At 45.4% G+C, this 27,580-nt stretch overlaps 1 protein-coding gene across 5 annotated transcripts; it reads left to right on the forward strand.

Moving 5' to 3' along the window:
- Positions 1-144: 144 nt before the first annotated feature.
- On the forward strand, positions 145-27,418 carry Ikbkg (inhibitor of nuclear factor kappa B kinase regulatory subunit gamma). 5 transcript variants are annotated; one of them, XM_077106565.1, is made up of 10 exons: positions 145-405; positions 4,394-4,595; positions 13,269-13,480; positions 16,731-16,849; positions 18,820-18,972; positions 19,929-20,025; positions 21,062-21,205; positions 21,394-21,536; positions 21,754-21,815; positions 22,127-27,418. In XM_077106565.1, exons 2-10 carry the CDS (start codon positions 4,409-4,411, stop codon positions 22,267-22,269), a joined length of 1,260 nt encoding a protein of 419 aa, XP_076962680.1. In that variant the 5' UTR covers positions 145-405; positions 4,394-4,408; the 3' UTR covers positions 22,270-27,418. The 5 variants fall into 5 exon arrangements, with proteins under 5 accessions (XP_076962680.1, XP_076962679.1, XP_076962682.1 ...); XM_077106564.1 differs by having other exon boundaries at positions 145-270; XM_077106567.1 differs by having other exon boundaries at positions 145-270; positions 19,929-20,004.
- The last annotated feature ends 162 nt before the right edge of the window (positions 27,419-27,580 follow it).

A 27,580-nucleotide genomic window follows, 5' to 3' on the forward strand; every position in this document is an offset into this window, starting at 1 on the left:
TAGCGGGTTCTGGCTTCCCTCAGGAACAAGAAACGGCCTTGCAGTGGCCTTGCATCTCTTGTTATCCTCCTGTACTCCTGGGGTCAGGAATTGTGTATTTTACTTCCGGATCTCAGGACAACGACGCCGGAAGCCGGAAGCGGGGGTTTCCATAGCGGGGAAGGGAAGGGCGGCCTCCGGACTGGGGACTTTCTCCGAGTGTCCGGACCCAGGAAACTCTCGCAGCCCGCTGCTCCAGCCTTTCTCACGTCTGACCTACACTGGTGACAGGTGTGGTTAACTTCTTCCAAGACAGGGTTCCATCGGCGGGCGTTCTGTAGCCTCTGAAACGTCTTCCGATGTCCAGGCTTCTCCTGTTGGGCCCTACCGGTTCCGGCTTCGCGCTTCTAGAACACCAGGACCCAGGTTATTTGGGCGGCGAGTGGGACTGGTTCTGCTCCTCTCTTGCCGCGGCGGTCTCTGTCTCACCATGTCTCTAGTGCGGGAACTCTTCTAGTCCTGAGACATTTCCTGTTCATCAAATTTGTGTGGACTTGAAGTCTTTAAAAAGGACTGGAGTATAGCTTGACAGCTTAGCGTCTTACCTCACTCGCCTCAGTTTGCTCACTCGCAAAACAATTACTATCTACCTGCCCTCATACCATTTCTGTGACCTGAGAACTAGAGGATCGTCTTGGTATATTCTAGAAACACGGAGGAAGCGCACAGGGAACGTGGGCAGCATAGTTGGAGAGGGAGGAATGGGGAGACCAGATGGTATAGGGTCTTGTAGGCCTTTGACTTTTATACTGAGAGCAAGGGGGAGCCAAAGTAGGGTTCATGGTAGAGGAGGGATGTGATCTGAGTTACCTATTTTTGGTACTGGGAATTGAATCCAGAGGTACTCTACCACCGAGCTACATCCCCAGATCATTTTATTTTTTGTTTTGAGACAGGGTCTTGCTAACTTGCTCAGGCTAGCCTTAAACTTGCTATTCTCCTGTTGCAGCCTTTTGAGTACCTTTAGAGTATCTGGGATTACAGGTGTGCACCACCACACCAGCCGGAATTATCTTTTAGGCAGATCTTATAGCCACTGTGAGAACAATGGACTGTAGGGGGCAAGACTAGAACCAGGATGGTGTGTTAAGAAGTTATTGCAGTATTCCAGGTGTGAGAGATAATGGTGCTGTGAACATTTTATTATTAAAAATTTAAAAAATGTGGGCTGGGGATGTGGCTCAAGCGGTAGCACCGTCGCCTGGCATGCGTGCAGCCTGGGTTCGATCTTCAGCACCACATACAAACAAAGATGTTGTGTCCACCGAAAACTAAAAAATAAATATTAAAAAAAATTTAAAAAATGTATTAAAGTGGAAAGATTAATAAATTCCATATATCCATCTCTCATTTTACAATTATCAACTAGTAACTAAGTGTTTAATTTATACTCCTCAAAATTCTCTTCCATTATTATTTTCCATAACAGCTTTTTTGAGAAATAATTCGCATGCTAAACAATTGACCTATTCAGTGTACAGTTCAATATTTGTAGCATATCTACTGATGTGTAGCCATCACCATTATTTCCAGAACATTTTCATCACCCTAAAAAACAGCCCTGGGCCCTTTAAGCACCCTTCTGGCCTCACTCACCTCATTTCCTTAAGTAGCCTGGAAACTGCTTTTTTTTTTTTCTCTGTGGATTTGTCCATTTTGTACATTTCTCATAAATGGAATCATACAACATGTGTTCTTTTGTGACTTGTTTCTTTCTCTTACCATAGTGTTTGGAAGATTTGTTTATCTTGTAGCATGTGGATGTACTAAATTTTGTTTATTAACCAGTTGATGGACATTTGGGTTGTTTCCATTCTTTTGCTGTTTTGAGTAATGCCACTTTGAGCATTCATATGTGGATATATTTTCATTTGTCTTGGGTATATACTTAGGAGTTCCCCATTTATTTATTTATTTATTTGGTACTGGGAATCTAACCCAGGGGTGCTTTACCACTGAGCTACATCTATGACCTTTTAATGCTTTATTTATTTTTTTTATTTTGAGACAGGGTCTCTGAGTTGCCAAGGCTGGCCTTCTAAGTCAGCCTCCCAAGTCACTGGATAACAGCTGTGCACCACCATGCCCAGTTCTCTCTTTATTTATATTTATTTATTTATTTATTCACTTTTTTTGTGGTGCTGGGAATCAAACTCAAGGTCTAATGGATGCTAGGCAAGTGCTCTACCACTGACCTATATTCTCAGCCCTGAGAAGTTAGTTTTGAGAGGACTATTAGACATTCGAATAGGTATATCAAGTTTGATATGTGAGTCTGGAAAAGAGGTCTCTTTTTGGGTGTTATTTTGGAATGACTACAGGATTGAGTATAGTTAGAGAAGAGAAGTGGTTCTAGGACAGCTCTGGGTACCCCTACATGAAGGTATGAGAACAGTGAAAGAGCCTGAGCAGGATCAGTCTTTGAAGTGGGAAGGACACCAGGAGACTGGGTTGTTAATGGAAGCCAAGGAAGAAAGTATGTGGAAAAAGATGGAGATGTCAGGTCAGCTGCTGTGTTTGGGTCAGTGGGGGTATAAGTGAGATGTTGTAAGTGCTAACAATCAAAACAGTCAATTTTTTTGGTACTAGGGATTGAATCCACGGGTACTTTGACACTGAGCTACCTCTACAGATCTCTCTTTTTTGGGGGAGGGTTTACCAGGATTGAACTCATGAGCACTCGACCCCTGAGCCATATCCCCAGCCCTATTTTGTATTTTATTTAGAGATAGGGTCTCACTGAGTTGCTTATTGCCTCGCCATTGCTGAGGCTGGCTTTGAACTTGTGATCCTCCTGTCTCAGCCTCCCCAGCTGTTGGGACCCAGTCATTTTTAGTTTTATTTTTTTGAGACATGGTCTAAGTTGCTGACGCTGGTCTCAAACTTGGGATCCTCCTGTTCCAACTCCTGAATCACTGGGATTACAGGTGTGCACCACTAGCCCAGTAAAACAACCAGATTTAATCAGTGTTAAAGTCAACATTCCTAGCATCAGGCCTGCTGCTGGAAACTTACATTGGGATTGACCTCCACTTCCTGGTAATCAGTCTTCTTGGGTGGATATGAAATGGTGGATCTGATACTGCTCCTCATGGTCTATATCTAAACTCAAGCGAACAAGAGCAGCTCACCTACTCTGCTTTGCTGTGTCAGGTCCTGCTCTCTATTTCAAATTTCTCGGTACATGTCAGACACTAGAAGTCTCTTCTTACCTTTATCTTCCCAACTCTAGGGAACACTCCTTAGACCTGGCATGGTATTCTTGAAGCCCCTCTTCTGTGTATGAGTTTCTGTGACTGCCATAGAAGTGACAAGAAACTGGGTGGCTTCAAATAACAGAAATTGAATCTCTCAGTTCTGGAGGCTAGAATTTCAAAATCAGAGGGTGAACAGGCCATATTCTCTCTGCAAGTTCTAGGAGAAGATCCTCCCTTGTGTTTTCTAGGTGCTGGTGGTGCAGTTGTTCTTGGCTTATTCTCACATCACTCCCATCTCTACATGGCTTCCTCCCTGTGTGTTTCTCTTTGTTTTCTACTTTTTCTTCTCTCTCTTACAGGAATCCTTGTTATTGGAATCAGGGCCCACTCACATAACCCAGGATAATATCATCTTGAGATCCTTGATTAAACTACATCTGCAAAGACCTATTTTCCAAATAAAGTCATATTTATAGGTTTCAAAGGTTAGGACATGGCCATATCTTTTTTTTTCTTTGTACCAAAGGTTGAAGCCAGGGATGCTTTATCACTGAGCCACATTCCCAGCCCTTTTATTTTTATTCTGAGACAAGGTCTTGTTAAGATTCTGAGGGTCTTGGCTAAGTTGCTGAGGCTGTCCTTGAACATGCCATCCTCTAACCTCAGCCTTCCAAACTGCTGGGATTATAGGCATGCTCTACTGGGCCTGGTCATGGTCATATCTTTTTTGGGGGGCTATTATTCAACTTATCACACTAGGTGAGGGTAAGAGGCCTTGACCCTCCACTTCTTAGAAGTGTGGGAAGGGATAGGGTAGGATTCCCAGAATACTGGCATTTGCCATCTATAAATAATCCTCTCCCTTTGGATTTTTGTGTTTTTTTTTTCCTGTAGTGGGGATTGAACCCAGGGTCTTGTGCATGCTAGGTAAGCACCGTACCATTGAGCTGTATCCCCAGTCTTAATCCCCTCCCTTTGGAGTGGGAATGTGTGCTACCTCAGACCAAAACTCCATTTCAGCATCTGGTTATACTAGATGAAGTGGTTGGCATCCTGCTGCAAATATGGGCCCAGAGCTTCTGCACAGAGTAACACCTTGTCCTGCTGGGTAAGAGAATTCTGTATGGTGTCATGTGATGCCTGCTTTTCTTTTCCAGACACTGACTTGTTGGATGAGCAGGCATCTCTGGAAGAATCAGCTGTGTGAGATGGTGCAGCCCAGTGGTGGCCCAGCAGGGGACCAGGACGTGCTGGGTGAAGAGTCTTCTCTGGGAAAGCCGGCCATGCTACATCTACATTCAGAGCAGGGCATCCCTGAGACCCTCCAGCGCTGTCTAGAGGAGAATCAAGAGCTCCGAGGTGGGTCCAGTGGTTGGGGTGGTGGGGTGGAGTGGAGTGAAAAGTTAGGAGGTCCAGCCTTTGCTGAGTGGAACGTTTATTCCTATCACCTGCACCTTCATGTTTGTTAGGTCTGGATGGTGCTGAGAGCCACAGCTGAGTCGGAATGGCCCCTGGCATTTTGCCAATAGTATTGATTGACAGGCGAGGCATTACTATCCGCCTTGGCCGCTACTTTGCAGTTCTCACGCTACTTTGGAGTTCTCGTGGGGATTCCCGGGGATTCCCGGAGAGTTCCCATTGGTTGGGGAAGTGCAGGAGGAGGGATTTCCAGAGGATATTTTCGGCTGCTGGTTCCTGGACAAGCTGCATGGCATTCAGGAGGAATTCCCTGGGAGCCTGTGTGAAGTGTTTTGGTGGAGTTCAAAAATAAAGTTTGTTCCTGCTTCAGTGGCTTGTGCTTTGTGCCTAGCCAGACTGCAGCATTTGGCAGCCCGTGCGGGGAACCCTGAAGCTTGGGGGTAAGTGAAATTGCTTGCCCCTAAGGGAAGGCGAGAGAATGGGTGACCATTTCAAAAAACAATGTGTTCTTGTTTTGATTTGTTTTGTTTTTGTTTCAAGCTGCCTATCCCTAGAACTTTCTCAGGCAAACTGGGAAAAATGGTTGGCTCAAGGTTTGAAGTTGTTCGCCCCTGAGGAAGAGATAGAAATAGACCACAAATGCACATGTCAAGAAAATAGGAAAATTGATACAACGATTTTTTGTTCCGTTTTTGTTTCATTCTGTTTCGGTTTTGTTTTGTGTTATCTTATTGGGTTGCATTATCTTTATAGTAGATTAGAAATTAATAAAAAACAAACTGAAAGAGTGTTAAGTAAATTGTTAGAGGTTCAGACCATGGAGAAAGACATTTTAGATCAAGCAAAAGAGAAGGTCTCTCGAGCTAGTCAGACAGAGGAAGAAAATTTAAGGAAGAAAGCTTAGAGGAGAAACAGCTATTAGGGAAAAAGCTACAACAGGAGGCTGCTACTAACACCGTTCTATCACCAGAGGGCGTAATTCAACCAACAGCTCCACCTATGGAGATAGCTGAGTGGCTCTCAACCCCCATAGTTGATAGATGGGATCCTGAGACAGGACCTCAAAGATTAGCATGCCCTGTATTTGAGCAGGCAGGAGGGCAGCGAATTCACCGTGCTTTAGGTTTCAAAACAGTGAAGCAGTTAAAGGAGGCTGTAACAACCTATGGTCCTCAAGCACCCTTCACTGTAAGCACGGTTGAATCCATTACCAACTTGGACATGACGCCAGCAGAAGGGTAGCATGTGTAAATCTGTGCTAAATGGAGGACAATATTTGTTATGGAAGGTTGCCAATCAGGAATTTTGCATGGAGACTTCTAGGCGAAATGGAGCAGCTGGTTACCCTCAAAGAAATCTAGATATGTTGTTAGGAAAAGGACCTTATGAGGGTCAATGGCAACAAATTGAATATGATCCTGGCATATACGCACAAATTGCTGCAGATGCAGTTAGGGCATGGAAGACTTTACAAGGACATGGAGATTTACAAGGTCAATTATCTAAGGTAATACAGGGAGCTAATGAACCTTACGCTGAATTTGTAGATAGGCTTATTCAAATAGCTACCAGATTTTTTGGAGATACAGAACAAGCAATGCCATTAATTAAACAACTGGCTTATGACCAAGCAAATTGTTGCTGCAGAGAGGTCATTAGACCATGGAAACATGAAGATTTAAACACATATATTAAATTATGTAGAGACATTAATGAACAAGGGCAAGTCTTGGCAGCTGCAGTACAACAGGCTTTAGATGCCAGGCCCAAAACATGCTACAATTGTGAACAAACAGGACATTTTAAAAGGAATTGCCCCATAGGAGGAGGGTTTAACAAAGCTAGGTATCAAAGGAGTAGAATACTGGGTATTTGCCCTCGATGCCATAGAGGGAGACATTGGGCTAATGAATGCCGTTCTCAAACCACCATAGAGGGTACTCCATTATCAAAAAACGAACAAGGATCAAGTGTTTACCCACGATGTCGTGGAGAAAGGCATTGGGCTCCATTGCCAAAAAACGGACAGGGGGGGCCCAATGCTCCTGGGCCCACAACCACAAATATACGGGGCACTGGAAGAACCCAGAAACACCATGGAGGAACCCAGCAACACCATCAGGGTAGTGCCCAGGACACATTATCCATCAGATCTCTCGTCAGACAAACCAGAGGGAGTGCAGGGTTGGACATCTGCGCCTCCGCCAGAGCAGTACTAACTCCAGAGATGGGAGTTCAAATCATTCCCACCGGAGTAAAAGGACCTCTTCCCCAAGGAACAGTAGGCTTATTGTTAGGACGCAGTTCTTCTACTCTAAAAGGACTTATGATAAGTCCTGGGGTAATTGATCCTGATAATGAAGGTGAAATAAAAATTATAGCCAGTTCTCCAAAGGGTATATCAGTAATTTTACCAGGAGATAGAATAGCACAGTTATTAATAATACCCAGCCTACATGATAAATTTTCCAGCAGTACTATAGAAAGAGGTTCCAGGGGATTAGGCTCCACAGGTGTAGATTGGGCTATACTGTCTTTAAATTTAGATTCTCGCCCAATGCGAAAACTAAATATTCAAGGACATGAATTTAGTGGGCTACTGGATACAGGTGCAGACCTTAGCATCATATTTCGTCAAGAATGGCCAAAACATTGGCCATTACAACAAGCCACTCAAACGCTTCAAGGCCTAGGAGTGGCAACTAATCCCCATAGAAGTGCAATGGTATTAGATTGGAAGGATCCTGAAGGATGTGAAGAACTATACAGCCATATGTATTGGATCATCTTCCTATAAATTTATGGGGACGAGATGTCCTAGATCAATTAGGTTTGACATTAACAAATAACATCAATCCAAATGCGCCCACTATTAGGGCTAGACAAGGTTTTAGGAAAGGAAAAAGATTAGGAGAACAAGAACAAGGTATAGCAGCACCAATTCAAATAGATCAAGAATAAATAGACATGGATTGGGTTTTCAGAAGGGGTCACTGAGGTAATAAAAATTACTTGGAAATCAGAAAGACCAGTATGGGTTCCTCAGTGGCCCCTGACTAAAGAAAAGATACAAGCAGCCCATGACCTGGTCAAACAACAATTAGTGGAGGGACATATACAACCCTCCGTATCTCCCTATAATACTCCCATTTTTGTCATTAAAAAGAAATCTGGTAAATGGAGATTATTGCAAGATTTAAGAGCCATTAATAATGAGATGGTTATTATGGGACCTGCTCAATCGGGGATTCCTCAATTGTCTGCTTTGCCAAAAACCTGGTATGTTTTAGCTATAGATATTAAAGATTGGTTTTTTTCCAATTCCAATTCATCCTGAGGATAGTCCACGTTTTTCATTTACTATCCCTGCACTGAATCATGAAGGTCCTGATCAGAGATATGAATGGAAAGTACTCCCTCAAGGGATGGCTAACAGCCATCTAGTTGCAATAGAGCTTAATGCAACTATATGTCAAATTTATGTTAACAAAGCAATCCAGCCACTTAGAAATCAAAATCCTGAACTACAAATATTTCACTATATGGATGATGTATTGTTATCACACAAAGCTAAAAACACATTGCTAGAATGTTATTCCACACTTACAAGTTTATTAAAAAATTATAATCTAGAGATAGCAATAGATAAAGTACAATTAAATTTTCCAATTAATTATTTAGGAGTTCTATTATCCTCGACCATGGTCCATCCACCAAAAATTCAAATATGAGTAGATCAACTCAAATCACTTAACGACTTTCAAAAGTTATTGGGAGACATAAATTGGATAAGGCCTTATCTAGGCATACCAACAGGAGAGTTGGGACCTTTATTTGATATCCTAAAAGGTCCCTCAGATCCAAATTCACCTCGCATGTTAACGCCTGAAGCAAGAAAGACATTAAAAATCATTGAAACATATATGGAAAATATGCATTTGGATAGAATTGATATAAGTTTGCCTTTATTATTTATTGTACTACCAACAAAAAATATTCCTACAGGAGTATTTTGGCATGAAGGTCCATTATTGTGGATACATTTATCTTATTCTCCTAACACTATTCTTACTAGGTATCCTGAGGCTGTAGGACAATTAATACTCAAAGGAATAAAAGCAGCAAAGGGAGTGTTTGGAATTTCTCCCAATAAAATTATTACTCCATATACTATGGATCAAATTGATGAGTTAGCTAATGAGTTAAATACTTGGGCAATAATCATGTGTAAATCTAATGTTTCATTTGATAATCACTTACCATTTAATCCTTTGTTGTCTTTTTGGTCTTCGCATCCTGTAGTTTTTCCAAAAATGACAAGAAAAACCCCTATCATGAATGCTCCAAATATATTCCCTGATGGGTCAAATAATGGTACAGCAGCAGTAGTTACCCCTGATCAAACTTTTACATTTTTAGTACCCAAACAATCAGCTCAATAGGTAGAGCTTAATGCAGTTTTATAAGCTTTTGTGATGTTTAAAGATTCTGTATTTAATTTATTTTCTGATAGTCAGTATGTAGTTAATGCTATAGTATCCCTTGAAGATGCTGGTAGGATTTCCCCTTCCTCTACTGTTTTCTCTTTGTTTTCCACTATACAAAGTCTATCTGGGACAGAAAAGATCCATTCTTTATAGGACATATCAGAGCACAAACAGGATTTCCTGGAGCCCTTAGTTTGGGCAATGATTTAGCAGATAAAACTACACATGACATACATATACATATTTTCTCTACACTAGAAGAAGCTATAAATTTTCATAAATCCTTCCATGTCAATGCAAATACTTTACAAAAGCATTTTAAAATAACTAAGGAACAAGCTAGACAAATAATAAAACAATGTCAAAACTGTGTGACCTTTTTAGCACAAGTTAATCTTGGAGTCAATCCTAGAGGACTGATACCTAACCATATTTGGCAGATGGACGTCACACACTTGCCAGAATTTGGAAAGTTAAAATATTTGCATGTTACAGTTGATACTTCTTCCGGATTTTTGATGGGCTCCCTTCATGCCGGAGAAAAAACTAAAGATATTATAGCTCATTGCTTACAAAATTTTGCCACTGTGGGCGTTCCAAAACAGTTAAAAACAGATAATGGTCCTGGCTATACCTCTACCTCTTTTAAACAATTTTGCTCATCCTTTGGCATTACTCACGTAACAGGAATCCCATACAATCCACAGGGACAAGGCATAGTTAGAAGAGCTCATCAAACTATTAAAATGTACTTATTAAAGCAAAAAGAGGGAATTGGAAAGGGGTATATATCCCCCAAAGATAAACTTAAAATAACCCTTTTTACTCTAAACTTTTTAAATTTGGATTCATCAGGGCTTAGTACTGTGGAAAGGCATATGTGTCCAAAAAATGTACATAAGCCTAAGGTGCTTTGGAAGGATATTCTAACAGGACAATGGAAAGGTCCTGACCCAGTGATTGTCTGTAGTCGGGGTTCTGTTTGTGGGTTTCCACAGGGAGAACAGCAGCCGATTTGGATTCCAGAGAGACTAACCAAAGCAATTTCTAAAGACCAAAAAGAAGATGATTTGACTCAAATCCATAACAGCTGATATCCAGAACTCCAGCTTGGCTATTCTTACATCTACGACAGTGATTAACCAGGATGCTTTTGTCAATATCTATTTTATTGTTGCCTTTTCCCACATCATAAAGTTCTATTTTATTTCTTGAGCTCATACAGATCTAGGTTAATGTTTTTCTGATCAGTTTTTTTTTTTTTTTGACTGTGGAGTTTTTAAACATTGCAATGGAGATTTCACCTGTGAAAAACTACAAGGCCTTTACTATTATGTTATGTGTTGTATATATTATGTGTGCACATTTCTGTTTTGTGTTGTATGTCTGTATGTGCGTATGTTCATATGTTCATATATGAGGAGCGCTCATGAAGAAATGGATCCGAATTTTTTTTTATTCACGTGATTTAAATGGTTTAATTTAAATTGGATAAACAGCTGTTGAGGATTGTTTTAATATGTGAACAAATAAGGAGGTTTACAGATCTGTTTGTTTACTTTCACCTTTCCTTTTCATTATATTTAATAATTCTGCTCAGGATAATGTAAATTTTTCAGAAAATTGTTTTCTTAGTGCCTGTTAGAATGTTACATAATTGTTTTTTTTTAGCCATCATTGCCAGAATTCCTATCTTCGTCCTAGTTCTGGTGAAGACAAGGAGAAAACCAAACTACAGCTTCTTTGGTAGCTATCACAGTAAACTGTATAAACGGATGCATCAATGAATAAGAACTCAACATGTAATGCTCAATCAAGGAGTCGATTTACTTTGGGAGGAAATGGACATATTGATAGATTCCTCCGCTTTGAATTGCTTGCAGAACTTGCCTGGACTATGTATCACTTGTATGCATTGTGAACTGTCTGTTGGTGTAGCGAATTGTGGTAGTGCTGGAGTATCTTTGCTGATGGTGTCACCGGTGGTACAATTTTTCAAAGGAGCCGTCAATTGGCTTAGTGTCGTGGCATTTCTGTATCCTCCTCCCTTCTACTAGTGATGGTCTAAAATTTGGGGGCCAACAGAGGTGAGGCAAAGAACCTCACCCCCCCCCCCCCACTGGTGCAAAGGCCTATCCACAAGTCTGGCTGTATGCTGGACCGGTAGTCAGTGACGGGTATGATCCAATTGCAGTGGTACCAACCTAAGGAGGAGGCTGACGCCTAGAGGTCAGCTCATCCAATGGCGGGTAAGGACCATATGTTGTATCGGACAACCTAACAGGCACGGTCCCTAAGCCACATTGCTTGTTGTTTAATTAACCAGAAGGGGGGAGATGCTGAGAGCCACAGCTGAGTTGGAATGGCCCCTGGCATTTTGCCAGTAGTATTGATTGACAGGCGAGGCATTACTATCTGCCTCGGCCACTACTTCGCAGTTCTCACGCTACTTTGGAGTTCTCGTGGGGATTCCCGGAGAGTTCCCATTGGCTGGGGAAGTGCAGGAGGAGGGATTTCCAGAGGATATTTCCGGCTGCTGGTTCCTGGATGAGCCGCGTGGTGTTCGGGAGGAATTCCCTGGGAGCCTGTGTGAAGTGTTTTGGTGGAGTTCAAAAATAAAGTTTGTTCTTGCTTCAGTGGCTCGTGGTTTGTGCCCAGCCAGACTGCGGCAGATGGGTATGTGCCTGAGAGCATACCCAGGTGGTCTCTAGTTAGCATTTCAAGCTTAGCCACCCTCTCACTTGGTTTCAGTTGGGGTTTGCTGGAAGTACATTTAGGTGCAAATTAGTGTGCAGGATTAGTGTGTATTTTTTATTTTGTTAGCAGAGATTGAACCCAGGGGTGCTTAACCACTGAGCCACATTCCCAGCACTTTTTATATTTTATTTACAGATAGGGCCTTGCTAAGTTGCTGAGGCTGGCTTTGACCTTGTTATCTTCCGGTCTCAGCCTACTGAGCTGCTGGGATTACAGGTGCATGCCACTATGCCTAGCTCAGGAAATGTGTTTAGAGTGTTCTTAGGACTGATATTGGGAATGAGAAGGATAGGGAAAAAAGCAAGGCTGGGCAGAGGGAGAAGTGGGCTATGAGTACAGGGAAATCTGGAGCTGGAATGACCTTTTTTAAGTTGAGCCAAACTTGGCCAGGTCTCTGTATCCATGCAATGATCAATCATTAACTATTGTTGATCCTGGAAGTGGGCAGTACCAGATTCTGTGGGTGGGGCTTTGCTCTTGGCTGGGACAGTGGCTTTCTGGAGCAACTGAGGCAGTCCTCTGGAGGCCTCAGCACAAAGCCTTCTGTCCTCTAGTGTGTCTGGGCACCAATGTTTTCCTGGGTCAGCATCCTCGTCTCCATGACAGTTCTCCTCATCTTTGTGCTGCTCAGCTTCACCGGCTTTCAGAGAGCAGATGCACATTCCCACCTGCCTTCTACCAAGTGGAACATCCTTGTCTCCCCTCCCCTCATCCTTTTCCTTCCAGCTCATGATCATGCCACCTGGTTTTTAGGGGTAGTCTTCCTCCTTTGGCCTGCTAGTCCTTTGGTTTGAGTGGGCCCCAAGTACCCAGGTGGCCTCTAGTTAATTAGGACACTTGCTGTAGGGACTTTGAAATGGCCTTGATCACAGTTGCTGGGGGAGGGAGAGGCACTGGGAGTGGTGGGGCACCCAGCACTTTTTTGTTGTCACTCTGATTCCCAAATGTGTATTATTTTTTTTTCTCTTTTTGGGGATTGAACCCAGGGGTGTTTTATCAGTGAGCTATAAGCCTAGCCCTTTTTATTTTTTATTTTGAGACAGAGTCTCTCTAAGTTGCCCAGGCTGGCCTAGAACTTGCCATCCTCCTTAAAGTGAAGCTCACATGTTTAGTGTGGTATTGCAGAAACTTACGGGCATATCATTAGTAGTTGATTTTGGAAGTGTTTAAAAAATGAAGGGGAGTGTTTAGAAGCCATCTATCTTAGGGAGAAGTCACCTAGTATTATGGGAGGGTGCTGTGATGGTTAGCCCAGCTTCAGACCTTGGGCCTTGTAGGCCTCATACCTGTGTAAGCTCCGGCAGGGGCTGGTGCTCCAGCCTGCCTGACTCTCGGGACTCACCTCCCCTTTGCTGTCTTGTGCCCCCAGATGCCATCCGGCAGAGCAACCAGATGCTGCGGGAGCGCTGTGAGGAGCTGCTACATTTCCAAGTCAGCCAGAGGGAGGAGAAGGAGTTCCTCATGTGCAAATTTCAGGAGGCTAGGAAGTTGGTGGAGAGACTGAGCCTGGAGAAGCTGGACCTGAGAAGGCAGAGGGAGGAGGCCCTGAAGGAGATGGAGGACCTGAAGTTATGTCAGCAGGTAGGTAGCAGGCAGGGCAGGCTCTTTCCTTGGAGCTTGGGGCTGTAGTTACACCTGCATACTGTTTTTTTTTTTTTTTTTTTTTAACCAGGAGTTGAACCCAGGGACACTTAACCCCCGAGCCACATCCCCCTGTCTCTTTATTTTTTTATTTTGAGACAGAGTCTCACTAAGTTGATGAGGCTGGCCTCAAACTTTTAATTCTTTTGTCTCAGCCTCCTGAGTTGCTGGGATTACAGGTATGGACCACTGTGCCTGGCTTTCACCTATGTTCTGTAAACCATAGGGACACCAGTGTTCCCACAAGGAACCCTTGGTCAGGGGTCCCCCAGAGCACCCTCAGGCTTGATTTGCAGGACTCACCTGAGAAAAGCCATCGTACTCACAGCTACAGCTTATTACAGTGGAAGGATATAGATTAAAGTCAGCTGAGGTTCAAGGTGCATAGAGTAAGGACCAGGAGAGGCCAGTGTGAGCTTCTAGGTGGCCTCCCAGGGAGCACTGCAGACAGTGCTTGCTTCTCTCATTAGCCATGTGGAACAATGTACATGGAGTATAGTCAGCCAGGAAGCTCACTTGGTCCCTGGTGTCTAGGGACCAAGAATGAATGAATGAAAGTGTCAGGTTGGGGGAAGGGCCCAAGTGAAAAATGACAGAGTGTCAGTGTCTAAATGACGAGGCCAGTGTGTCTGGGGTTTTATTGGGGTCAATCGTGTAGGCATTGAGCACCATAGTTGGTGACCTGGGTGGTTCAGGCATCAGCCACCCCAAAGTTTATCCAGTTCCACGTGGCCCAAGGCCCCCACCCGCATCATGGCATCAGCATAGATTACCTGGCTTGGGCCCTAAAACCCAGGTGAACCAGACATGCTCATCAGGCTGGATGTTCAAAGGCCTTAGAGGTCATCCTCTAGGAGCCAGGCAGGACCCAGACTCAACTTTGGGAGGTTCAGGCTGTGGCCACCTTGTGGATCTGTGAGTTGGCTCTTCAGTGTACTGTCCCCAAAGGATGGCATGCTTACTATGGGCTGAGGAGGGTGTTTCAGGGCCTTTCTGGCTTGGCTGCTTTCAAGATCCCGGGACAATAGTTGAGCAGGATATGTGCTGTCCCGGAAGGGCAAGGTGGGGGCATGGGAGTGGGGGGCACCTGATGCAGGCAGATTGCCAGCCCTGGAGGAAAGGCATATGCTGTGTGCCTCACTACTGGGAACTTCTGGCTCAAGGTGCTTGTTTCTCATTTGTGGAGGTGTAAAGATTTTGCTAGGGCTGCGGAAGCAGAGTACCACACACTGGGGGCTTAAACAACAGATCTGTTTTCCCCCAGTTCTGGAGGCCAGGAGTCTGAATTCAAGATGTGGTCAGGGTAGATTCCTTCTGAGGACTGCAAGGGAGAATCCATTTAAGGTCCTCTCCCAGTGTCTTGTGGCTCCTGGCAGTCTGTGGTGCTCCTTGGCTGGCAGCTGCATCTCTTCAGTGTCTGCTTCTGTCATCATGTGACCTTCTCTCTGTGCATTTCTTTTTATAAGAACACCAGTGTCAAACAAAGGTGGGCATTCCTTGTAACTGTGAAAACAGATTTTGTTCAGTAACTGTTGTCAGTAGGGAAAAGAGCTGAGCTCTATAGTTGACCAGTATTTTAAAGAGAGAATGGTGGCTAGGATGTAGCTCAGTGGTAGAGAGTGTACTTAGCATGCATGAGGCCTGAGGTTCCAACCCTAGCATTGAAAGAGAGGGGGCAGACTATGAATGAATTAGAGTGTCAGATTGGGGGAAGGGCCCAAGTGAAAAATGACAAAGGGTATCAGCATCCAGGTGATGAGGCCAGTGTGTCTCTGAGCTGGCAGTTAATAAAGTTAGGATTATGTTCTCCCAAAGAGACTGGGAGAGTGTGGAAACATCTTTTTTGATGATTCCATTTCAAAGGAATAGCTCTTAAGTCCTTGAGGTAGACACTGATAGGTTGTAGAAGATACACAGATATCTGAGACAGAGGAAGGACTCATAGTTGATAATTCTTGTAGTAAATGCTCCAAGAAAGGTCAGTGATCTATGTTAGGTGTTGGCCAGAATAGATAGTTCTTTTAACAGCTGTGAGCATTTCCATACAGCATCTGGGAAGCTGCCTGGTGCATCTCACTAGCATGGCCTTAGGCTGTTGAAAGCCCTATTAAAGTTTGATTAAGTGTGTGTGTGTCTGTGTCTGTCTGTCTGTCTCTCTTTCTCTCTCTCTCTCTCTCTCTCTCTCTCTCGGAATTGAATCCAGGGCACCACTGAGCTATGTTCCTAGCCATTTTATTTTATTTTGAGACAGGATCTCACTAAGTTGCCCAGTCTAGCCTTGAACTTGCCATCTTCCTCCTCAGCTTTCCTAGTTGGATTAAGTCTCTTAAATGCAGGGTTTGAATGGAGTATTTGCAGAAAGTACCCCTACCACCACTGAACTACATCCCCAGACCTTTTCATTTGTTATTTTGAGTCTTGCTAAGTTGCTGAGGCTGGCTTTAGACTTGCCTTCCTTCTGCCTCAGCCTCCCAAGTTACTGGGATTACAGGCATGTGCCACTGTGCACAGAGAGTTTTTGTTATTAGTATTTAAAAAGATTCAGTATCCACTCTTGCTTTGTGAAACCTCCCACCTTCTAAGGGCCCTATGCCACAGACTAGGATTGTATTTTTGTTGCTGTTCAAGTCTTGCCTCCTTTGGCATTGACTCTCAAAGATAAGAGAGCTTGCCTGCTGGGGCCATAGTCACATGGCCTCCAGGTTCAGCCCTTATGGTCTGATGGCCAGGGTAGTACCTGAGCTGTCAGGAGCCCCACACAGGACTCCAGATACCTCTATGCTCCTGTGTCTCTTTGGGGTCCCGTGTTCCCCATCCCCAGGGATGCAGGAAGGACTAGGAGGCATGGACTCTTGGGACTTGATCCCTTCACATTGCCTCAGTTGCCTTGCTAGGGTTGGGTAGCTGCTGGAGGTGAGGCATGAGATGAGTTGGGGAGGGATGGGAAGAGACTGGTAAATATATCTCATCCAGCAGTAAGGGTCAAGGTGGACCACTGGGGAAGGTCAGGTTGCCATCACACTCATGAGGCTCTGGGGTGTCTGGGTTTGGAAAGTGATGAGGGCAGGAGAGAAGCCCTGAGGGTACACATGCCTCAGTCATTTGCAGGTTGCCCTAGGGACTGGGGATGCCAGGAGTGGGAAGCTGGGCAGAAAGTAGCACTAACAGGAGGTGACCTTTTCTCCTATAGCAGATGGCTGAGGACAAGGCCTCTGTGAAAGCCCAGGTGACATCCTTGCTGGGGGAGCTCCAAGAGAGCCAGAGTCGCTTAGAGGCTGCCATCAAGGAACGGCAGGATTTGGAGGGCAGGTGAGTAGGGAGGGAAAGCCAGTCCTGGAGGCCACTTCCAGGGTTTCAAATGAGGAGGGTGTAGAAGCCTCTGGGGATTCCTCTATGAGAGGGCAGATGTCTGTTATGGCAGATTTGTGACAGTTCTGGTCCAGGTATCCAGGACATGGCTCCTAGCTATTACTTCTAGGCTTTCCAGTCCTTTGCTAGAGTTTGTGTTATTTCCTTTGGAGGCTTTTCATGGGCCCCCAAGGCCACACTCTGATAGGTGATTCTCTGGAAGCACTCCCAGGACCCAGCACATAGTTGCCTTCCAGGCTGAGGTTTATCACAGGGGAAGGATGCACCGTGGGATCCTCTAGTATAAGATCCCTAGCTGAAGACTGGAGAAGCCTGCCTCAGGCTCGCTGTGTACCCCTTTGAGGTATACAGAGAAAACCACTTCCCACATGTGCCTAATGGAGATAGCACCTTGGGTTTCTTCTGGGGGCTACTCATGTTGGCACCTTCTCCAAGGCACATACTAAAATTCCTGACTCCTGGCAGAATGTGTGGGTGTTCACCTTAGTGAATGTTGTTTATACAGAGTTTGGGCACAGGAGCCACCCTTATCAGCAGGGAAAGCATCAGAGCAGTGCAGGGAACTTGCACCAGCTAAGGGCCAATCTTGAAAGCTAGCTGCCTTAGGCCTGCCTGTTATTCTTTTGCAAAGTGAGTTTGGTCATTTTAAGTGGGATCATTTGGTCAAAGTGCAGGGATGGTGCTGTGGTTCTTATACTGCCCTGCTGCTGCCCTCCAGACATTTGGATGCAGCTGACATGGTGGCCTCAGCCCTCTTAATGCAGTATTAAGGTGGTCACTGTGCACATGGGATAGTTGTCAGGGAAACCTTTCTGCAGAAGAGGGTAACTAGACTCCAGTTCAGAAAGAGCTGGTGGTGGAGGTGAAGAGGAAGCATGAGCAAAGGCAGAAGTGGAGAAGGCCTGATAGTTCAGGCCTGTCTTGTCAGAGTTGTGGTGACCTTCAGCTGGAGGCTACCACAGGGCCACATGGAAACATCCACCATTGTTGCTGCAGTGGGGGCTTTTTTTGTTTGTTTGTTTTTTATGTGATACTGGGATTTTGAGCCCCAGCCCTTTTTATCTTTTATTTTGAGACAGGGTCTTGCTAAGTTACTGAGCCTGGCCTGTACTTGAGATCCTCTTGCCTCAGCCTCCCAAGTTGCTGAGATTATAGGCATATGCCACTGTGCCTGAGTAGTGGCTATTGAAGGCCCTGGGGCAGCAGGATAATGAGGCTGGAGCTTTGAAATTGGAGATTAAGGAAGCTGTGAGGCTCAGATCAGAGGATTTGGGGATCATGGGTGATTGAGGTGAGACAGCCTGAGCTGTTGTAGTGAGATGGAGAGAGAAATTCCCTACCAGGGCCATTGATGTCATGTCCTGTCTTACAACTCCCTGTGATCCAGGTGTGGGAACTGAGCCTGCAAACAGCTGGGACTCCAGCTGAGCTGTGGGCAGCAACAGGGCTGGAGCTGAGCTCTGGTCTGCTGTTGAGCTCAGTGTTTGCATTCTCAGGTGGGCAGTCTCCCTATTTTTTTAGAATAGTCTGTCCTGACACCCCTTCCCTGAGACTGCTCTTGTTGAGGCCCCAGCACCTTCCTGGAGGTTCCTCTCACGTTGTAGTGGGCAGCTTGGGATGCAGGTGGCCCATCCTTTTCTTAGTTCACCTCCTTCTCTTGACTTTTAGTCTCCTAGCCATCTGCACTTGGTTGTTTCCTGGGCCCCTGTACTGGAGTAAATTCATCTCAGGTGGAGCTCCTTATTATCTGTTCTCCACCTGGCTCCCAGTCTTCTTTCCTGTTTTTGGTGGCAGTGCCTCCACTCTGCCACCCAGAGTCAGCTTGCAGTCACAGGGTGTTCAGAACCTAACCCCTTGCCCATGCTGTCCTTCTTGATGCCCCCTCAATGTGTTCTTCCTCACTGTGCCAGGGTGCGGGCCGCCAGTGAGCAGGCCAGGCAGCTGGAGAGTGAGCGGGAGGCACTGCAGCAGCAACACAGTGTACAGGTGGACCAGCTGCGCATGCAGAGCCAGAGTGTGGAGGCCGCCCTGCGCATGGAGCGTCAGGCTGCCTCAGAGGAGAAGTGAGTTGGTGTGGAGGGGTGGTACTGGGGGTTGCCAATGGGCCTGTGGCTTTTCCTGCCTTCTGGGGAGCCCTCGTAGGGACTGGCTGTGGATTAGGGTTGACTCTCCCCCTTAGCCTTGCTAATAGTAGAGTCCATTGTTATCATAGTCAAATAATTCATCTTTGAGACTAGACAAAAAAATTTTTTTGGTAATGGAGATTGAACCCAGGGGTGCTATATCACTGGCTGACCCTATATCCCCAGTCCTTTCTTATATTTTTTTGAGACAGGGTCTTGCTAAGTTGCTGAGGCTGGCCTCAAATTTGCCATCCTTCTGCCTCAGCCTCCTGAGTCACTGGGACTATAGACATGTACCACTGCACCTGGCTAAGACAAAAATATTATCTTTGGTTCAGTCCACATTCATATTTCCCTTTGTATTCTCCATATGTTCTTGCCAGCCCTTCTACTGCTTTCTGGTCTAGGGTCCCAAGTTCCTTTCCTTGGCATGCCTTTTCAGTGTCCTTTAATCTAGAACACTCTCCCTGCCTTTCTATGCTTTCCATGAAGTTGACAATTTTGAAGATTACAGGATAGTTCCACCTTATGACAAACATTTTATTAATTTTTTTATTGTTTTGCAATACTGAGGATGGAACCCAGGGCTTTGAACATGCTAGGCAAGCATTCTACCACTGAGCTATACCCCTAGTCCTTATTATAAACATTTAAAATTGTTCGCTTTAAGGAAACTGATAGGAACTATTGAGTAACCGAGTCAGTTGCAGTGAATATTTGTTGTCAGCAAAGCCTGCCTCAGAGTTGATGACCTTAGGAGTCCAGATGTACCCTTGGAAGGCCCCATTCCAGGTTTGTGATATGACAAGAATTAAGAGGGTAGAGCTGGAGGCAGGGAAGCCATGCCTGGGCTGGGACAAAGTGGTTTCTCCAATGAAAGCTCCTTTTTTGTGTAGGAGGAAGCTGGCCCAATTGCAGGTAGCCTATCATCAGCTCTTCCAAGACTATGACAACCACATCAAGAGTAGCATGGTGAGCAGCGAGCGCAAGCGAGTGAGTATGGCCAGCCTGCGCTGTCTTGAGAGGACTTCACCTCTTCCTGTCTCCCCAAAGACAGAGAAGATCACAGTTCTTGAGACCTGAAAGAATTAGATTTTGGGGGGGATACTTGACTTGCCCTAGACCTTCCTCAGGCTGCAGCTGTGACAGCTCAGAGAAGGCCACAGGGATATGGGGCACATTGCCAGGCCCCAAGGTGGGCTGGTCTAGGAACACATTCAGCCCTCACCAGTGTAGTTCTTGGCTAAATTTTCCCTGAGCCAGGAAAAGCTCTAGTATTGATTGTATCCCAGCATGGAAAGAGAGCTGAAAGCTCTTTTCTAGTTTGTCCTCACAAGACCTAAACTGGGTGTACTTTTAGCAATCACATTTTAAGAAGGATATTGTCAACCACAGATGTACCCTGCGGAGATTTATGAGGATTAAGCCTGAAACCAGGTCACCTGAGGAAAAGTTAGTTACAAAAATGGCACTTAATCTCTGGAACGAAATCCTGGCAGGGAGGCGGGGTGTCGGGGGAGTGGAGGAAGTGTGTATGTGTGTTTATGGGGAGGGGTGTCTGTGTGGGATGAGCAGACCTTAGATCAGATGGTTGAGTGGAAGGGCTAATGGATTGAGGCTTAGATGGTGGGTCTGTAGTTGGTAGCATATGGAGTGGGCAGCCTCAGGATGGAGTGTGGCTCTTGTCCTTAAAGGGTTGAAGGATTCTGTGAAGGGAATGAGTGCCTTGGTGGGAGGCTGAACCAGATGGCCTCAGAGTTCTCCTCAATCCCAAGATCCTTAATATGTCTTGAGAAAAAACCTCAGCATTTCTTTTGCCCTGTGGGGAAGTACCAGGATGCAGCTTTCTTGCATACATTGAGATCTTGTGATTGGCCCTGAAGTCCAAGGAGCTGGTGTTGTTCCAGCTTTGGCCAGCCAGGGCTCCCTTTTGTCCTCAATTCTCACTCGAAGCAGTGGCCTACCTGGGTAATGGCTCCACCTTGCCCTGTTCTGGGAGGCTCTGTCAGTGCCCTTTGCCAATCTCTAGGGAATGCAGCTGGAGGATCTCAGGCAGCAGCTCCAGCAGGCTGAGGAGGCCCTGGTGGCCAAGCAGGAAGTGATTGACAAACTAAAGGAAGAGGCTGAGCAGCATAAGATTGTGATGGAGACGGTACCAGTCCTGAAGGCCCAGGTGAGGTCTCTCCTCCTTGCTGCAATCCTTGACCTCCCAGTGTTCTTGGGGTTACTTGCTGATGTATCTGCTCCCTCTGTGTTGCCAGAGGTTCACAGAGGGCATGAGGAGGTTTCACTTTGTTACCCTAGGCCTATCATGATGTGCCCAATGGGTGGTGGGCATGTCCCTTTCTTGAATTTTGCCAGGCGGATATCTACAAGGCAGACTTCCAGGCTGAGAGGGAGGCCCGGGAGAAGCTGGCTGAGAAGAAAGAGCATCTGCAGGAGCAGCTGGAGCAGCTGCAGCGGGAGTATAGCAAGCTAAAAGCCAGCTGCCAGGAATCAGCCAGGTAGGCCTCCAAGAGTGGCCATGTGAGGAGTGGGCATAGCACTCGGCAGTGACTAGTAGTAATTGCAGGAGACTGATGACTCCTGGCTTTCAGATTAGGTTCCCTGTACTTCCCTTTCCTCTTCGTCCACCCTATCCTTCCAATGGCCTTTTCTGCTGCTCCAGGTAGGAGCCTCACAAAAATGCATGCATTGATTGGTTGGTTTCTGTTTTCAAAGGATTGAGGATATGAGGAAGCGGCATGTAGAGGCCTCCCAGCCCCCTTTACCCCCTACCCCAGGTGAGTGAGTGAGCATTGTTCTGCAGGAGGTGGGTGGGGAGGGCGGTGTACCACTCTAGAAGGCGGCTCATTTCAGCCCTGAAGGTGGGTATCCCTGCTGCTCCCATCACTCACCCCACCCTGCCCCATCCTGAGGCCAAAGGGAGAATGTGGTGGTAGTGCTGGCTCCTGGTCACACAGTGGTGTTGATCCTAATGGTTGAACATGGCAGTCCTATCCAGTTTTGGCACCTTGTCAACCTCCCCTTCCCTCTGATTAGTACCCAGCTTGTACACAAGACCCACTTCCTGGTGCCTCTTTTCTTTTCTCAGCTCACCACTCCTTTCACCCGGCCGTACCCAACCAGAGGAGAAGCCCCCCTGAGGAGCCACCTGACTTTTGTTGTCCTAAGTGCCAGTACCAGGCTCCTGATATGGACACCCTACAGATACATGTCATGGAGTGCATCGAGTAGGGCCAGCAGATGCAAGGCTGCCTGAAGACGCCACACCCAGGACAATTCAATTTGTGCTTTCCTCTCCCACCTGCCTAATTCAGAATTAAGGGTTTGGTGGATAATGAGCACGTCCTAGGAACTTGCTGCAGAGCTCTTGCTTAAGTCCCTTGGTCTGCAGGTCCCCCCTTTGAGGGAAGATGAAGCCTGAGTCAGACCTGATTCTCTGCTCTTTTCCTTCTGTCCTATCTGCCTGAACTGCCTGTGTCTGGTGGCTAATCCATCCTTCCTTTCCCATCCCTGCAGAGAGGTTAGGCCAGGGACTCTCAGGGAGGACCACTTTTCCTTCCATTGGCTACTGACTTGCTGGCTCTGAGCTTCAGCCTCTCCTCCTGGGCCATGTGATACTCCACTTTGCAGCTGTACCAGGGTTGGTTGAACCAGTTGCTGCTGATGGCGTTTGGGTTGTTTGTAGTCATTTTGCTGTCATAAATAATGGTGCAACGAAAATGCTTATGCACCAATCGTGTGTGTCTTTGCTAAGCAAGAGGTGGGTAGACCTTTGTATTTTTGCCACCTGCTGGGCATGCCACTCTTCACTAAGAGTGAGCTTAAGCATATTTTCCAAGGGGTATGTACCCTTTTTAATTCTTTTGTGAATGGGCTGTACATATCTTTTATCCATTTTCCTATTAGATTGTTACTTTTTGTTCCTCATTTTTTTAGGGGCTCTTTTGTCATTGGCAAGATTAGCTCTTGTCTGTAACAGAAAGTGCATGTTTCTTTTCCCCTTTGATTTTGTCAGTGTAGTGTTCTGTCCTTGAGTGTTTTTTATTTTACATAGTCACATTATCCTTTTCCCCCTTCCATTATTTTGGGTTTGGAGTTGTGAGCACTTTGTGGTCTAATGGATGCTTCACACACATATACTTTACTTTTTCTAACACCAAAGTGTGCCCTTGTCTTTGCCAAGCACTTATTCCCCAGTGTGAGTGGTTGTTGTGGTTCATCACATTCTAGAAGTGTCTGATGCTATATCAGCCCCAGATTCCTTGGCTTTACAGATGGAAGCCAGTTGACAATGATTGGCAGATGAGGAAGAATAGGGGACTCTTCACTTGTTTTGTAAAGTTCTGGATATTTCCTAGGATATCGAAGCCATGGGAACTAACTTTGCAATTCTAGTAAAGGAAAGGAAGTTGGAAATTGAGAAACACTCCAGTATCTATGCATCATTCACTTCTCAGTCCTGGGCCCTCCTTCCCTCAGCCCTCCAAGCTCCCTTGTTAGGAACAAGATGTAGATCTATCCCTGGGCTTTTTCATAGGGCTTTCTGCTGTTTGATAGTGAGAAGAATGACTAGAATTAGGATATTAGGATTTTTAAAAATAAGCCTCAGCTGGGAGCTTTCTCAGCATCTATAGGAAGTGGGGAAAAACTTTTCTATTTCCTAATGCCCACATATCTATCACACAGTACTTTGGGGAAGTGTTAAATACCTAGACAGGTTCTCTGCTCATGGTACTGCACTTAAATCCTATTCCTGTAATTTTTCTGTAAGAGCACTATTTTGTTTTGGAGTGGTTTTGGAGTGGTTGCTCTAACAGATCACCACAAACTTGGTGCCATTAAATAACAAAACTTATTTTTTCATTTTTCTTGGAAGCCAGATACCTGAAGTCAAGTTGTTTTTTTGGAGCTCTGAGAATAAGTTCTGGGCCTGTTTCCTAGCTTCTGGTGGTTGCTGACAGTTCTTGGCTTACATTCATATTCTTATCTCTGCCTCTTTGTCACATGGCCTCTTCTATGTTTTCTGTTTCTTTTAAGGATACCAGATATTGGATGTGGGGTCTATCGGGGTATTTCAGTATGATCTCCTCATTTTGATATCCCTACCTTCACTACATCTATAAAGACCCCTTTCCCAAAAAAGGCCACATTCAGAAGTTATTGGAGTTTGGACTTACACTTATCTTTTTGGAGCCACCATTCAACCCAGTATGAGGTTATCTGATTCAGATGTTAAAGATCAGGGCAAGTGCAACCCAAAGGCAGGTAACTCTAAGACCTGCAGATCTGCTAGCAGGACTTGGTCCCCAGGGTGGTGGTAGCCACCAAGCTGCAGAATTTAGTGTGGATTAACTCGGGGGACATCTTGTCTCCAGGTGGACATCACTGCCAGGGCCAGGAGGTATGGCTGGGAGAGGCAGATAAGGTAGGTTGCAATAGGACCTTTTGCACCCTGTGTAGTGGCCACTAGCTGTGTAAGGACAGGTTTCATGCTTCTCAGGAGGGTGAACAGAGGCGTGTAGGAGCTCCTTCCTGATGAGCCCCCTCTTCTGAAAGGGGCATAGAAAGAAGGTGAGACCCAAGGACACTGAGGAACTTTTCCAGGTGGATTATACAGCAGAGTTATCTGCAAGCCTGAAAAACACTCTGGCCTGGGCCCCTTGGACTGGTTGAGTCAGAATCAGGATAAGACCTGACTGGTTAGGACTCAATATGTTTCCCAGAGGCTGAGTGCCCTTGTTATGTGCCCCCTTAGTGCTGTGCAGGTTTCGCCACATATTAGACCAAAGGTTTTGAATCCTACCATTTGCCCAGACATAGGGCATTCTACTTTCTTCTTTTCTGGCCTTACTTAGGTTGGGCTTGTGGAACAACTGATTGTTCCTCCCATGAGGGAACCAGCCTGCCTTATTAGTTGAGGCCCATAAATCCATACAGCTAGAAATATGTTCTACCCAGAACCCATGTCATTACCTTGTTTCTCAGGCATGTGTCCACTCCTCTCTTGGCTAAAGTCCAAGGAAAATCCAGACAGCCAATAAGCAGAGTACAAGAGTATTCCCATGCACTAGTAACCAAAACAACACGAACACAAACAATAAGCAAAAATGGTGTCAAACTAGAAACAGATGCAGTACTATGTGTAGGGCCCTGCTGAAGAGGTGTGACATAGGCTTTATGATGGCATGCCTTATGAGGGGGCTGTTTGGTGAGTTGAAGCAAACATGTGAGAAGCATCCTCAGCTTTCTTCACCCTAAGACAGCAACTTGCACATTATCATCTGGCTACCAATGGCTGGTACATCCAGCATTTTGAACATCTTGCATATGGGTTGTGTTCTTTAGTATGTTGGTGTGGAAAGGCCAGGGGATGAAGTTATATATAATGTGTGAAATGAAGCAGAAACTCCCAAGTGTACATCCTGCTGTCATTTGGATGGATATAGTATGGGAATTACTAGTAATAAAAAGGTTCCCCCCCCATCATTCCCTGTTGTCACATATTTTTCCTTTGTGTCAGTCTCTTCTCTATAGGGACACCAGTGTCCAAAGAGATGGACAGACATTCATTAAAACTGTGACAGTAGGGGAAAGAGCTGAGCTCTGAGCCAATCTGCAGAGGTGACTTTGTTAGAAGGGAGACTCGGGCCAGAGTAGCATCAGAGTCCTGAGTATTGAGCTGCAGCCAACAAGATGACTGATGCCTGGCTGTGGAGGGGCAGTGGAAGAGGAATTAAGGGTGGCTCCTGGACTTTTGGTTTAAACTGTGTATGCTGGGCCACCTATCAAGATTGGGACAAGGGAAAGGGAAGGTCAAAGTTAGGGGAGGGCTTTAAAGTCCACTTTGGCTTCAGCCAGGCTCTGTGTGAAATCCTCCTCAGTCCATGTTTTTCCTGGACTATTATGGTGTTGTCCTCACTGATTTCACTTGAGACTGCAGACTCTCCAGTCTGTTCCTTACACAGCAACCACAGTGATCTGGTAAATCTGTGTTTCTACTTTGCTTAATAATCCAGTGACTTTCTGTTACTCCTCTTTTTGGTGCTGGAGGATTGAATCCCGGGGTGCCCTGCCACTGAACTATATCCACAGCCCCTTTTTCTTTTTATTCTTTTTGAAAGAATAAAACTTAGTGAGACACAGCCCCCTCATAAGGCATGCCATCATAAAGCCTGAGTCTCACTACTAAGTTGGTGAGGCTGGCCTTGAACTTGCCACCTTCCTGCCTCAGCCTCCTGAGTACCTGGGGCTTCATGTATGTGCCGCCACGCCCAGCTTTGTCTTACTCATGAGACCTAAATTCCATCCTTAGCCTTATGCTACTTTGACCTCATTTCATGTCCTTTCCCTGCTGGCCCAGTCACACCACACTGTTCTTTTTTCCTCCTTTCCTCAAACATACAACACTTCTGTGTCTTAAGGCCTTTGTCTCTGTTGTCCCTTCTGCCAGGAAGACTCTGACCTGTAATCTTTGTGTAATTGCCTTCTTTGTGTCATTCAGCTCTGAGTGTAAACATCACCTTCTTCATCTGAAGTCTTAATCCTAGATCACGTTGCCTTGTTTTAATTCTTGGCTACACAGTTAAAGTGACCTATTTTCTCCTTTGTTTCTGCTCTCCCTCTAGTGGAGGGAGAGCAGAAGCCTCATCCGTCCTAGTCAGGCAAAATCCCTAGAACAGTGCTCAGCACGAAGTGACAGTGCATGTTTATTGATGGTATGAGCTTGTCTCACACTGTCATCAGTATTGCTCTGTCAGTATTTTTGAGGACATCACCTGTCTATAAATGGTGGTTGCTGGAATTTACTATATTAATATGATAGAAACTATAGCACTGAAAACCTATTTTAGGCATTGGGTGACTACCTATGGGGGGACTTCTTATAAACATTTAAACAGTTTGTTCAGAATTTGAATGTCTAGATCATGTTGGCCTTATCATGAATAGGCAAGAACACAGACTGAGACCACATGGACACGTCCTGCTCTGCCCCTCACTTAATTTCTCTGAGCCTTGAGGTGATGGCATGCACTTAGGACAGTGCCTGACCCTAGGTAGACGGGATAACTGTGAAAGCCATTCTAGTTTAGGTGGTTCCCCAAACAATTTTCCATTAGGTTGTTATTACTGTAAAGGTTTCAGATGTTGTTTAAGGAAAATTGATGATTGCCTAGCACTAGAGGACTTGGGGTCAGATGGAGTGACTGCTAATGGATACAGACTTTATTTTTGGGGTGATGAGCATGTTATGAAATTGATTATGGTGATAGTTGGCACTTATCTATGAATATCCAAAAACCATTGAATTGTGTACTTCAGATGGGTGAATTGTATGATCTATGGATTAAACCTCAATAAAGCTGGTATTAAAAAGTGTCAATTGGGCATTGGTGGTGACATATCTGTAATCCCCGATACTCAGGAGAATGAGGCAGGAGGATGGCAAGTTGGAGGCCAGCCTCAGCTACACAGTGAGACCCTGTCTCAAAAAATAAAAAGGGCTGGAGATGTAACTCAGAGTATTTGTCTAGTATGTGTGAGG

The sequence above is a fragment of the Callospermophilus lateralis genome, chromosome X (assembly GCF_048772815.1).
Source record: "Callospermophilus lateralis isolate mCalLat2 chromosome X, mCalLat2.hap1, whole genome shotgun sequence".
In the NCBI taxonomy this organism is placed as follows: Eukaryota; Metazoa; Chordata; class Mammalia; order Rodentia; family Sciuridae; genus Callospermophilus; species Callospermophilus lateralis.